A 12,084-nucleotide genomic window follows, 5' to 3' on the forward strand; every position below is an offset into this window, starting at 1 on the left:
CCTGCTTCCAGAGATGTATTCCACAATTACCATAATCCCATGTGTAATAGCGCTGTAGTATTACACCTTTTCTTACATTCAACATGAATGATGTTCCGGCACTCTGGGCCACACATATGGGACCTGTGGACCCCGACCTCCCAAGTTGAAGTAGTGTTCCCAAATTGCTCCTTTCACTTAATTCGCGCTCTTCCTAATTGCCTTCCTCGCCCGCCCGATCTCGATCTCTAGCTCCCTCATCTCCGCTGCTAGGTCCAAAAGCCTCGGCACCGGGCCCTCCACCGCACGTATGAAACTACCCTGGGCGCTGCGTAAAGCAGGTGGCACGAAGATGCCGAACCAGCGGATTGGATCGTCTGTCCGAGGTTTCTTGCTGGCCTTTTCCTTCTCTTTTATTTTATCAGAATCGTCTCTCTTGTTCCCGTTGCCATCCACATTGCTACCGGGCGGTTCCCTGGCTTCTCCAGGTTGTGCTTCCGGGGATTCGGCTGTATTTTTCGCATCGGGATCAAGGCTAAGCTCGGCAACTGAGACGGGAGCTTCTTCCGTGGAATTCTTATCCGTGCCCTCTTTTTTGTTGTCCGTAGCATCAGCAGTCTTCGTTTTTGTCTCATCGCTGGTGGGTTCTTCGGGAGGCTCGAGCAGGCGGATGGATCTATGTAGTTTCGACTCTGTCTCTCCTATGGTTCTAGTGCTCTTCTATTAGCATATGGGAACTTTTGGATGATTGAAATGACTACTTACACCCGCCGCAGAGCCTGCATACGCTCATCGTAGAAGTCCTGACCATAGCGGACGCGGCTCGAAGGGTTGAAGTTTGCTTGTGCGAGAGAGATATAGCCCTAGGAGCTTTCAATGAGCAATTATTCCATTATCTCTTCTGATGCTGCTCAGAAAACATACGGAGGAGAGGTCAGATGAGAGCTGCTGGCGAGCCTGGGTGTATTGGTCGAGGAGCAGAAGGTAGCGTTTCAGCAGCTCATCGAGCGCGGCTTCCAGATGGTTCCCAGCAATGTCGATGGGCATCTTTTCTTCCACCTCCGGCGTTGCCCTTGGAGTTGGCAGTGTCTCGGCCATCTTTTAGGAAGTTCGATGAAGCTCCGCCGAGTTGTTGTTGATGGAGGAGCAGAGCAGGGACCAGACCCATGACGTTTCTACGCTAAAACATTCAGCCCTACGCCGTGAAGATCACGACTCGGGAAACACCAAGCAGCTGCTCTTCCGACCTTCTCCGCCACAACCCACAACCCCACCAGCCCGCCCGCTATGAACGCACCGTCGCTGGTGCGCCAATTCCTGCGGCCCGCAGGCTCCGGCCTGCGTAATCTTTCCGAATCGACGTTGCGGCGCCCACAATGGCGGTGCCCACAATGCGCGGCGCGGAGGAGGCCGCAGCAGTTGCAGCAGCGCCGCTTCCAGAGCTCGCAGCCTGGCCCACAGCCCGGAGACGACCCCTCCTTCACCTCCATCGTCGACCAGCCGGCACAGCTGGTCAAGACAGGACGGAGGCATGGCCCCGGCCTGATCATCCTAGGTACGACTTGGTGCATTCCCTTCCACACCAACCCGCAGTACTTTATACAAAGCTTATTTTACATTTCCCCATGTTATATAATACTGGAGACGCCTCAATGCTGACAATTGGATGTTACTCTTAGCGCTCATCCCCATCACTGCCTTCGCGCTCGGAACCTGGCAGGTGCAACGGCTGGGCTGGAAGACGGACCTGATCGCACGCCTGGAAGACCGGCTGATTCAGCCTCCGCTGCCGCTGCCGCCTCGCATCGACCCGGACGCCGTCTCCGACTTCGACTACCGCCGTGTCTACGCGACGGGTGTGCTGAACCACCGCAAGGAGATGCTGGTCGGCCCACGCCTGAACGATGGCGAGGACGGATTCTTGGTCGTGACACCGTTGGAGCGCGCCGGTGAGGATGGACAGCAGCAGACGGCGTCGATACTGGTCAACAGGGGCTGGATCCCCAAGGACAAGAAGATGCATAGGGACAGAGATCCCGCGGCGCTGCCGCGTGGTGAGATCACGGTGCAGGGCTTGCTGCGGCAGCCGTGGAAGAAGAACAGCTTCACTCCAGACAACAAGCCCGCACAGGGCGTATGGTATTTTCCGGACGTCTCCGAGATGGCGGAATGGGCGGGCACGCAGCCTGTGTGGATTGAGGAGACGATGAGTATGTCCAACCCTCTCGTTCTTGTAGAAACTGGCAATGCCCGAGACTGAAGGCTGACCTGAATTACCTAAACAGAGCCGGACCTTATCGAGTCTATGGACCGCGCAGCCAAGGGCATTCCCCAAGGTCGGGCACCGGAAGTCAATCTTCGCAACAACCACACGCAGTACATTTTCACCTGGTACGTATCAGACCTCAATTGACCTTCATAACTCATTACCTTGTACCTTTCCACGGGTATCATGCGCAAATAAAAAGCAGGACCAGCAAACTAATTAACGCCGCCCAGGTACGCCCTTTCCGCCGCAACATCTATCATGCTCTGGATGGTCATCAAGAAGCCCGCTGGTGGCGTTGCGCGCCGTGTTCGCCAGAGTAGAGAATGGTAGACTCTTTGGCAGCATGCATTAGACGCAACATAAGCCATGATACCAGGGTTTCTATGCTCCAGTTCAGTAGTCCTATGGACCTTTCAGCCCCATTCACTCCTCCGCCTCCTCATCGATCGTCTCCATCTCCATTCTATTTCTCTTCCGAGCAGTAGAGCGCTTTGACTTCAGCGTCGCCTGCGGCATGCGGATTTCCTGGAGTAGTTCGCGTGGCAGGTATTTCTGCGCGAGAGAGAAGGGCGTTGTCGATGCATTAACTTGGCGCTGTCTGCGTATGGTAAGCCGCGTCAGCTCCTAGATCATGTGCAATAGGGTGTTTGGATGCGCATAGTGGCGGGAGAGCTTCCATGCCGTGCAATCCAAATTTTGTAGTCATATTGTAACATAGAACCCCATTGATACAACTGAACACAAGAGAAATATAACGAGACGACCACATACCTGTTCATCAGAGTCAACACATCCGCCTCCTCAATTGTTTTACGTCCAGCATGCTCCGCGTAGCTAGCGAGATCTTCACCAATTTGCTCGAAGAACCAGTCCGAGGCCTGTGAAATAGCATCGAGCGTGTCCTTGCTCAGCTTCGTCGTGGGTCCACTATGAAGCCGGGCAAAACTGGTTGCCAGCCGCTTGGTGACGCTCGACGGGAGAGATGGGTACGGCGTGCCGTAACGGGATACCTTCAACGACTTACGCCGAGCTGTCGTTTGCTTCTTCGGCCTTGAAGAGGGTGATGCGGAGCGGGGGATAGAGCCTTGGCGGAGTTGTGATTCTAAAGCTTGCTCGTCCTCTTCGATTTCCACATCTTGATCGGCGTCCGGTTCGGTCTCGTAATCCTCTTCGTCTTCCTCACCGGCGGCCGGTAGTGCATCGGCCGCCCCCTCCACAGCATCTTCGGCATCCTCCTCATCCACCGCATCTTCATCCTCTGCGACACCTTCATCGTCTGCGGCCTCCTGCTCATCCTCTTCCTCTTCTTGCTGCGGAAACAACAGAGATGGATCACGGGAACCAGGCATTTTGAAACGGAATGTCGGTTCATCGTCCAGATCAGCACCTGCTGGCTGGTCAATGTCGCTAACACGGGAGCGGCGCCGTGATGCGAGCATTGCGCGGAGCTCCTGTGTTGTATCACTGCCGCTCAAAGTCAACTTCCGTCTTTACCAAGGATATTCAGCAATGGGAGACCATACTCTTCAAATCTGGTCGTGATCTCTTCACCCAAAACATCGTCGGGCTCGCCATCAAATACCAACGGCCCAATCGTTCCGTCATACATTTCGGCTCCGCCCTCCTCGCTCAGTACGTCCATATCGTCACCAAACCTTTCGCTCAGCCTCAGACGCGCCATGGATAGCCGTGGCCGCGGATCCTCGCTCACAGCACGCCTTCCGCCCTCCAATGAATGAGCCGTAGTATCCATGTCTTCGAGTGCCAGCGACAGTCGTGGTGGTGCTTCATGAAAGCTATCATCCTCATCCTCGTTAATGGGCATTGAGAGGCGTGGGCGGGGCAGATCTGGTCCTTCATCTAAGTCATCGCCTTCCGGCCTACGTCTTGTGGTCATCTGCTGGTAATCGGGCGAGGGTATGATCCGCTGTGATATGGGCGCCAGGCCTACTCATAGTTTCAGCATGCAGCTAGTTCCCAGCACTCATACTCAAAGGCCACTCACGCCGACTCAAGGCTCGCAGGATGTCTCGCGGCGTCTCCTGCTGTTGCACAATACTGCGCCGCCTGTTTTTCCGTCCGCCGGACGCGGCCAGCGCGGCGTCGCGGCGCGCCTGGAGCGCCCGGATTGCATGCGGTGTCGTCGGGGCGCCTACTCGTCGTGCGACAGGGAATTGGCGGGCGTTGATGGCTCGAGGCGTGCGGGCTGGCTGTGGTGCGGCGGTGCTGGGAGTGTGGCTCGGACCGGCGCTGGCGGCACGGAGAGGCGTGCGGGTTTGTTGTTGGTTGAGAACATTTGCGAGCGCGCGTAGCTGCGGGAATGGCATCTGTTAGTGAGGCGCATTGTGAGATGAAGGAGGGCGCTGCTTACGTCTTCGCGGGGCGTTGCGTTGGTTGATGCGGCCTCGTTGTTCGCTGCAGCTTCGTTGCTGCTAGACTTAGAAGGTGTAGTACGTGCACGCTTAGACGGAGGTTCGGCCATGGTGGCCAGTCGATAGCCGTGGCGTTTACGGCAATTGAGGGTGTGGTTGCGGTCGCAGAAGCAGGCGAGTAGAGTGTCGCGTCGGCGGCTGGGAGACGCGTCGTTACCTGGCGCTAGGGCCTTATCGCCCCGATAGTTAAATGGCTGGCACTTTTTTTCTCTTGCGCCTACCAGAACTACGCTTCAAAAACTTCACCCACCTCGTGAAAATCGGGATCACACCATGTCGGACTCAGAGGATGGAGCTGGTGTGCCGCTCATCGAACCTGGATTCTTGCGGTCACCGTCACCTGCGAAGGGTGGAAAAAGGAAGAGGGAAGATGACGTCGAACCGAAGCAGAGCAAGCGGGCAGAGAAGAGAAAGAATAAAAAGCCGAAGAACGCCGACAATGAGGACTTGAACGAAGAGCTTGGTTTGAATTTGGCCATCGGACGTATGGACAGCCAGTTGCTGGCTGATTACATGGCGCAAAGGACCAAGCGGTTTGAGCCTGACCTCAGCATGGTGGAGTTGGAGGACCGCTACGTTCCAGGTATGCTTTACGTTGGTGCTACCCACCATTTTTCGGCCAACCAGGCGCTTTTCTTTGTGCGCTGTCTCATGCTTAATTTCCTGAGTTGTACGGTGCTAGAAAGTCCCGCTAACAACATCTCAGAGAAGGCGATTCTCGACACTAGCAACTGGGAGCAGCAGAGAGATCTAGAACATCTTCCTGCCTTCCTGGAAAATTACGCTAAGCGCAACCTGAAGAAAACTTCAAAAGAGAAGGGCAGGCCGCATACGCTTGTTGTTGCCATGGCCGGTTTGAGAGCGGCAGATATGGTCAGGTATGTTTTTCTTGCTGCAAAAAAATGAGGAAAGAAAAGAATGTCAGAGATCTGATTAAATCCAGGGCTCTGAGGAAGTTCGAAGACAAGGGTGTCAAAGTCACAAAGCTCTTCGCCAAGCACATCAAGCTGCAAGAGGCGATTGAGAACTGCAAGAAATTCAAGATGAACATAGGCGTAGGCACCCCGAAGAGAATCATTGACCTGCTTGACAACGGTAAGTTGGGATCAAATTCACAAAGTCCTTTTTCATCGCAACAAGCTCCTGGAAGAAGCAGAAACATTCATCCTACACAGACGGGCAAAAGTATTGGTTGCTCATTGACTTTGCTGGTGTTTAAAAAAAAAAATCCTGTGCAGCCACAGAGACGTCCAGAAATAGATACTAATCCTCAACAGGTGCGTTATCGTGCGAGAGTCTCGAGAGAATTGTCGTGGATGCGTCGCACATCGACGTGAAAAAACGCGGAATTATGGAAAATCAAGAAGTCCAGAAAGAACTCGCCCAACTTCTGGCTCGCTCAGAATTCAAGAGTCGGTATGGTCAGCCGGAGAAGAAAATTGAGGTGATCTTCTATTGAGAGGACACTCGCTTCGCAGTGTCTCGACGAGAACATAGACTGCACAACGGGCGAGACCAGTCCGTATATCAAATCTGCATACAAAGACTCTAGTACCGTCACGCTGCGGATCTGGAATTACGGAGGTATGGGTCCGAGCCGATAGTTTGCGAAGAGTTTCAGACGGCTACGGGTTCTCGTAAGACAATCAAGCGATAAAAGATGAAGGGTTTGAGAATCAGGGCTGCCCGAAGCTCAAGACGCCGCAGGGAAATGGTGGGACTATGATGGCTTCATGACGCAGCTCCAGTGGTATAGATAGATGGCAACTCCGGCACGGCCCGCGAGTGATGGATACATGTAGAGCAGGGACTGTTGGTGGCGGCGTTGCAAGGTCATGCCGGCGATCATCAGTGGCCAGCGACGCGGCATCTATGAGTTAGGCGGCCAAAATAAAAGTGTGCGTTTGGCGTGTCCGATGCCCGCAAAGCTCGGTGGCGTATACAATACTTAGCCCTGCTATAGCAGGCGCTGAAACCCATTGGCCGTCCTTGCCGACGCGCGTGTGCTCATCTCGGGTAGGTTGAGAACCTAAGAGCAGCGAGCGGCCGAGAGGTGAAGACGCCGCAGACGCGGGCGGCTTGGCCTGAATCGCGGCAAGTCAATCATTGCCACAAGATTCAGGTGGCTGGGCGCAGGTGCGGTGTGGGCAGCGGCCGCAATGGAGGTCGAAACAGAGCGTGGCCCCGGCCTTGCCTCGCGCGACGTTGCAAGGGTTTTGAAGATGCGCACTGATGCAGCACTGCCGAGTAGCAGGCGCGCGGTGGGACGGACGGCGGCGTGGCTTGCTGGGAGCTGGCTGGCAGCGGGGCCGTCTTAGCCACCTGTCGCAGGCAGCAGGGCCGGCCTGGGGCTGCGGCGCGTCTTTGGGCGCGTCGGCGATGGGAGCACAGGAGTGATAGGTATTCTGATTTGGCGGCGCCAATCCGTGCAAGCTAGAGCCGAACGAACCCCCGTAACTTGCACCGGCACATTGCAACCCCTCTGACAACCTGCTTCATCGCTGGAACACTTGACCGACTCCGCTCTCGCCGCCACCGTGAAGCCCGCGAGTCCGTTCGAAAGGCTCTTGAGCTCGCCACGCCCAGGTCGCGTCTGCAACACCAACCACCTCTCACCGTCGCCGCCATCGCGAAGGCCAACCGTCCGTCCTCACCGACCGCCCAAGAGCTCCACGCTCCCGCGCTTCGTCAGACCACCGGATACCCTGCTGCAAGCTCCCAGCGTCGCCGCGACACATCCCCAGCGCTCCCGTCGCGTCCACACTGCTGGATCTTCTGCACCCAACCCCCCCGAATCGATCGCGGCTAGCGCATCTGCAACCTCGACGGCAACTCGTGGTGAGTTCCGCCGGACCACCGTCACCAGCCCGCTCCGATTAGACTCCTGTCGCTGACCGCCACGGCCCGCCGTCCGCAGCTTGGCCGAAGTCCCTCGGTGCATCCGTCAAGCTTCCGTTCCTCTGCAGCTACCTCCGCGTCTTCCCAACGCGAACAGCCTTCGTCCCCGTCTGATACCCGCACCCCAACACCTCCGCAATGGCTGCTGCACCTGCGACGCAGTCCCTGAAGGTACGCTTCCGTCCGCTCAAGATGCAAAGAGACGCTCGCTGACCGCTTCTGCAGTGCGTCGTCACCGGTGACGGTGCCGTCGGCAAGGTATGCCTCTCCCGCCCTGCTCCCATGCGCGCAACCATTGACGTCGGTCCAGACATGCCTTCTGATCTCGTACACGACCAACGCCTTCCCGGGCGAGTACATTCCGACAGTGTACGGGCCCCTCCTGCCTTTTTATTGTGACAAACGGAGCTGATGTAGCTTGGCAGCTTCGATAACTATTCGGCCAATGTCATGGTTGATGGCAAGCCCATCAGCTTGGGTCTCTGGGATACTGCTGGTCAGGAGGATTACGATCGTCTTCGCCCGCTCTCGTACCCGCAAACCGACGTGTTCCTCATCTGCTTCTCTATTGTCAGCCCGCCCTCGTTCGACAACGTCAAGGCCAAGGTGCGCGCCCTTCCATCCCTGCTGGACGCACGGTTCACTCACGCTTCTTTTGTAGTGGTATCCCGAAATTGAGCACCACGCTCCTGGTGTCCCGATCATTCTCGTCGGCACGAAGCTCGATCTCAGAGATGACGAGGCTACCAGGGAGAGCCTTAGGCAGAAGAAGATGGCACCCATTCAGTATGAGCAGGCTGTTCAGGTCGCAAAGGAGATCAAGGCCCACAAGTACTTGGAGTGCTCCGCCCTTACGCAGCGTAACTTGAAGAGCGTGTTCGACGAGGCTATCCGGTGAGAAGTCCCCATAACAATGCGAGGCGTTGGAAGGAACGGTTGAATACTAATAGACTTTGAACAGCGCCGTTCTGAGCCCGAGGCCCGCCGCCAAGCCGAAGAAGAGCAAGTGTGTCGTCCTATGAAGGAGCTACGGAGAAACGTCAAACGCGCATCACACCCTAATGATATAGACCGGTGCACCTTGACGAGTGGCATGACTTGCGGCGGAGCATGACAATGAAATCTCTAGAGAAAGCCTGTTCACCTCGCGATATCTGAAGGCAGTTTTGCAGTCTGGGACAGTGGGTCCGGTGCTGCTCGAGGTCGGCCACAAGCGCGCAGCCGCGACGGCGGGACACTTCTCTTTTCCCTTACAGTACTCTCATCGCTGGTTTCAGTTTCTTTCTTCCTCGGGTAAGCAGTGGGCGGTAGCAAACAGGTGTCGATCTGGGTTTGGAGGAGGGATTCCCCTCTTTAGTTCACTTGTAGATAGTGCGTGGAGCAACGGGCAAAGCAAGGCATCATGCTGGATTCAAAGCACAGTAGTGGAGAAATTTCGCTTTCATAATCATGGGGTGCCTTCAAAGTACGCGCCGGTAATTGTATAGCTTTTCTACTCTCTCCGTTTCTCTCCATGCTCAGTCTGTTTTCTTGTTTTGATACGCAAGAGCTGGCAGATGTGTATGACTCGTGTGCGTGTGGCTATGATGATGATGAGCAGAAGTCGTTCCATGTTTTTTTGCGGGCAAAGAGCAAAAGTGCGGGCCGCGATGGATGAAGCAGGATTTGGGAGAGCACGCGGATCGCACGCCTTGAGACATGGCAGGGGTACGAGTTTGTTGAATAGCAGCACTGGCACCATGAACAGCTGAGCAATCATTCTCACGAAGATCGCCAGTTCGATTGCCAATACGCGTGATGAAGTTGTTATGCGGGACCGATCTTGTCTCGTTTCCTTAGTGGGCGATCCGTTCCTTGCCACGCATGCTGGCTCTGGTTCGGCAAAGCGTGATCCTTAGTGCTCATGTTGAAGCTCATCAAGCTATAACGAAACTCAAGTGCACTCTGGTTGGTCGCCACCAAGGTTTACAAAAGTTGTATGTTTACCGTCATCCGCAACGGCTGAGATATACCCGTGCGATTCAGATGTGCACGAGATGATATTTTTATCGACGTGGATTTTGACGAAAGCCTTTCCACTTCCGCTGGTACGGGGCACAAGAAGGTGACCAAGGGTGAAACGTGGGTGTGAGAGGGCTCGGATGCAGATGGCCACGACATCTTCGCTTGCAGCCGACAAGCGAAGTAAGAGATCTCGTACAATCCTGCCCCGGCTTGCAGCTCGCGTGGCCTCCCGGACCCGCATTCGGCGCCACACGCAATCCCAAGCTTGACCTTGTTCCGTCACGGTGTTCCCGAGGTGCTTCGGCCACCCTCTGTCTCGGCGGCAGCAGCGAAGCCTAGCCTAGCCTAGCCGAGCTCCCAAGCTCCGCAAGCTACCGTGTCTTCGCAACCTTGACCGCGCCGCACTACTGACTGGTGCCTACTCTGCCTCCCTCGCGCGTCTTCCGGTTCCTCTCTCCAGAAACGTCCAACCGCCCGGAAAAAGAAAATGTTTCACCAGGGCGACTTGCAGAGCGGCATCTCGCTCGCTCTCCAGCAGGCCAAGTCGGTCGTTTGCTTTGTGCGAGGTGCGTAGCTTCTCGACATTTGCTGTGCCCCACATCCCGACTGCCCCCCAAGGGTGGACCATCTCTCCCAGTTCAAGGCCTCGAAGATATATTTCTGGGCGTCTCTGACAGGACCTGCGAAGGTAGACGCGAGTGAAGAGAGTGGGACATGGGAGGACGAGTGGTTAAGCAGTGAACCAGTGAGTTTCACTAAAGAGCAACCCGGTTGGGGGCTCTAGAAGCCAGATCACTAACGCGTTTTCCCTCATAGCTTGCCACGCTCCTGGCCCAGAAGACGGTTGCCTTGCGCCTTGAAGCCGGGAGCCAGGAAGCCGGGTTCTTGTCCGCATTCTGTCCAATTCCGAAGACGCCTGCGCTCGTCGTCATACAGTATGTGTCTTAACTTTCTGCGTGGGGAGAAGAGCTGAATGCTCAAGATTTGAGGAATTCGCTAATCTGTGAGCTGTTCAGTAACGGACAATTGAAGCTGTGCTTACTGGGAGAAGTCAGCCGCGATGACTTCACCAGCAGATTGAGAGCCGTATTGGACCCAGACGTCGTAGAGCCGAGCTCAAACATGACTGCAACGGAAGCTACGATGGACAATACACCGGACGATGTTACGCCAGTACAACCTGAGTCCGACTCAATAACGAACGAACCACCGGCTGCGCAAGCGACCACCCCACCCGCAATCTCCCCGACTGAGACTTCTCCTTCTACATCGAACCCAGCAGACTCGACTCAAAACGCTGCCACCTCCGAACCCAGATCCAGTGCCGACCTCAATTCACTCTTCCCCGACCGTGCGGCTCGCCTCGAGGCCGACCATCAAGTAAGACAGGAAGCGGAGGCTGCCGCACGCGCTGCTAAGGCTGCTGGAAAGCGAAAGGCTGTTGACGAGGAAGTAGCTTCTGCGGGGTCGAAAGACTCTAAACAGCTTAGTTACGCAGCACAGGAAAAGATACGCAAACAGGCTCAGCAGGACGAGCTCAACCGCATTCTTCAGCGCGTGGAGGCTGACAAGCGAGAACGCAAGGAGCGGGAAGAGCTGCGCAAGCGGCAACGTGAAGCGGAGCTTCACGAGTTCGCAGGGGCGGAATTCGCGGTTCCCATGTCTCCAGTATCAGAGACTGCAAAGAGGGCCTCGATATCTGGAGCAAGCCGGGGCCCAACCGCAAAATCGGGCGACGTCTGCCTTCGCATTCGCCTGCTCGACGGCAGCCAAGTTCGCGAGTACTTCTCGCCCACGGCCACGCTACAAGCGGATGTACGCCCGCGCGTTGACTGGGCGCTCAGCAGCGGCCCAGGACCTTCCTCGTCCTCGAGCAAAGCCCCCTCGGCTCCGCCTTACTCATTCAAACATATCCTTGCACCGCTCCCTAACCGAACCCTGAGCCCTTCAGACGAAACGAAACCACTTAACGAACTTCCGGATATCATGCCAAGCGCGACCCTTGTCCTGGTTCCTGTCAAGAATGCCGTTGGTGCTTACTCGGGCCTTGGTGGCGGGTACGTAGGCAGTATCTACGTTGCAATGGTCCAGCTATACAACATGTTTGCGGCGCTTCTGGCAACGTTCTTTGCGCCTTTTGCGAGGGGCAGAGGCGGTCAGGAAGGCGGCAGCGGCGATGGTGGGGCTACAGTCGGTGGGGCACAAGACGGACAGGGGCAGGGGAAGAGCTCAGGCAGAGTAGGAGGGAGTACAGGGGCCAATGGAAGTGGAAGTGGAAGCGGAAGTGGAATTAGGATCAGGACATTGAGGGATCAGGGTGAAAGGGGAAATGAGTACTACAACGGAAATAGCTTGGACTTCGAGCCGAAGAAGGAGAACAAGGAGGATGAGAAGGACAAGTGAGGATGAAGGGTGGGATTTCTGGCACTGATGTGGAGGGTCCAGTCACAGGTAGTGGTTGCTGGATGAAGTGTGACCAAGATGGACAGTTGAAGCCTTAGT

At 55.9% G+C, this 12,084-nt stretch overlaps 6 protein-coding genes across 6 annotated transcripts; 4 read left to right on the forward strand and 2 right to left on the reverse strand.

Moving 5' to 3' along the window:
* Positions 1-177: 177 nt before the first annotated feature.
* LTHEOB_8778 (uncharacterized protein) lies at positions 178-1,077 on the reverse strand (the record flags this gene model as incomplete). Its single annotated transcript, XM_035518292.1, has 3 exons — positions 178-688; positions 745-842; positions 904-1,077. The coding sequence occupies 3 exons, from the start codon at positions 1,075-1,077 to the stop codon at positions 178-180; spliced, it is 783 nt and encodes a 260-aa protein (XP_035370083.1).
* Positions 1,078-1,266: 189 nt separating this feature from the next.
* On the forward strand, positions 1,267-2,578 carry LTHEOB_8779 (Surfeit locus 1; the record flags this gene model as incomplete). Its single annotated transcript, XM_035518293.1, has 4 exons — positions 1,267-1,534; positions 1,659-2,189; positions 2,265-2,370; positions 2,479-2,578. 4 exons carry the CDS (start codon positions 1,267-1,269, stop codon positions 2,576-2,578), a joined length of 1,005 nt encoding a protein of 334 aa, XP_035370084.1.
* A 93-nt stretch (positions 2,579-2,671) lies between these two features.
* LTHEOB_8780 (Histone-fold domain containing protein) lies at positions 2,672-4,730 on the reverse strand (the record flags this gene model as incomplete). The annotated part of the gene is made up of 5 exons (XM_035518295.1): positions 2,672-2,846; positions 3,020-3,712; positions 3,772-4,195; positions 4,254-4,560; positions 4,620-4,730. The coding sequence occupies 5 exons, from the start codon at positions 4,728-4,730 to the stop codon at positions 2,672-2,674; spliced, it is 1,710 nt and encodes a 569-aa protein (XP_035370085.1).
* A 223-nt stretch (positions 4,731-4,953) lies between these two features.
* On the forward strand, positions 4,954-6,139 carry LTHEOB_8781 (Replication regulator protein; the record flags this gene model as incomplete). Its single annotated transcript, XM_035518296.1, has 4 exons — positions 4,954-5,263; positions 5,387-5,558; positions 5,624-5,775; positions 5,958-6,139. 4 exons carry the CDS (start codon positions 4,954-4,956, stop codon positions 6,137-6,139), a joined length of 816 nt encoding a protein of 271 aa, XP_035370086.1.
* Positions 6,140-7,716: 1,577 nt separating this feature from the next.
* LTHEOB_8782 (Rho GTPAse protein) lies at positions 7,717-8,600 on the forward strand (the record flags this gene model as incomplete). The annotated part of the gene is made up of 6 exons (XM_035518297.1): positions 7,717-7,749; positions 7,804-7,836; positions 7,889-7,947; positions 8,004-8,184; positions 8,240-8,472; positions 8,540-8,600. 6 exons carry the CDS (start codon positions 7,717-7,719, stop codon positions 8,598-8,600), a joined length of 600 nt encoding a protein of 199 aa, XP_035370087.1.
* A 1,469-nt stretch (positions 8,601-10,069) lies between these two features.
* LTHEOB_8783 (UBX domain-containing protein) lies at positions 10,070-11,985 on the forward strand (the record flags this gene model as incomplete). The annotated part of the gene is made up of 4 exons (XM_035518298.1): positions 10,070-10,148; positions 10,275-10,327; positions 10,399-10,517; positions 10,599-11,985. 4 exons carry the CDS (start codon positions 10,070-10,072, stop codon positions 11,983-11,985), a joined length of 1,638 nt encoding a protein of 545 aa, XP_035370088.1.
* Positions 11,986-12,084: the final 99 nt, after the last annotated feature.

This window comes from Lasiodiplodia theobromae (assembly GCF_012971845.1).
Source record: "Lasiodiplodia theobromae strain AM2As chromosome Unknown scaffold_28, whole genome shotgun sequence".
NCBI classification, from domain to species: Eukaryota; Fungi; Ascomycota; class Dothideomycetes; order Botryosphaeriales; family Botryosphaeriaceae; genus Lasiodiplodia; species Lasiodiplodia theobromae.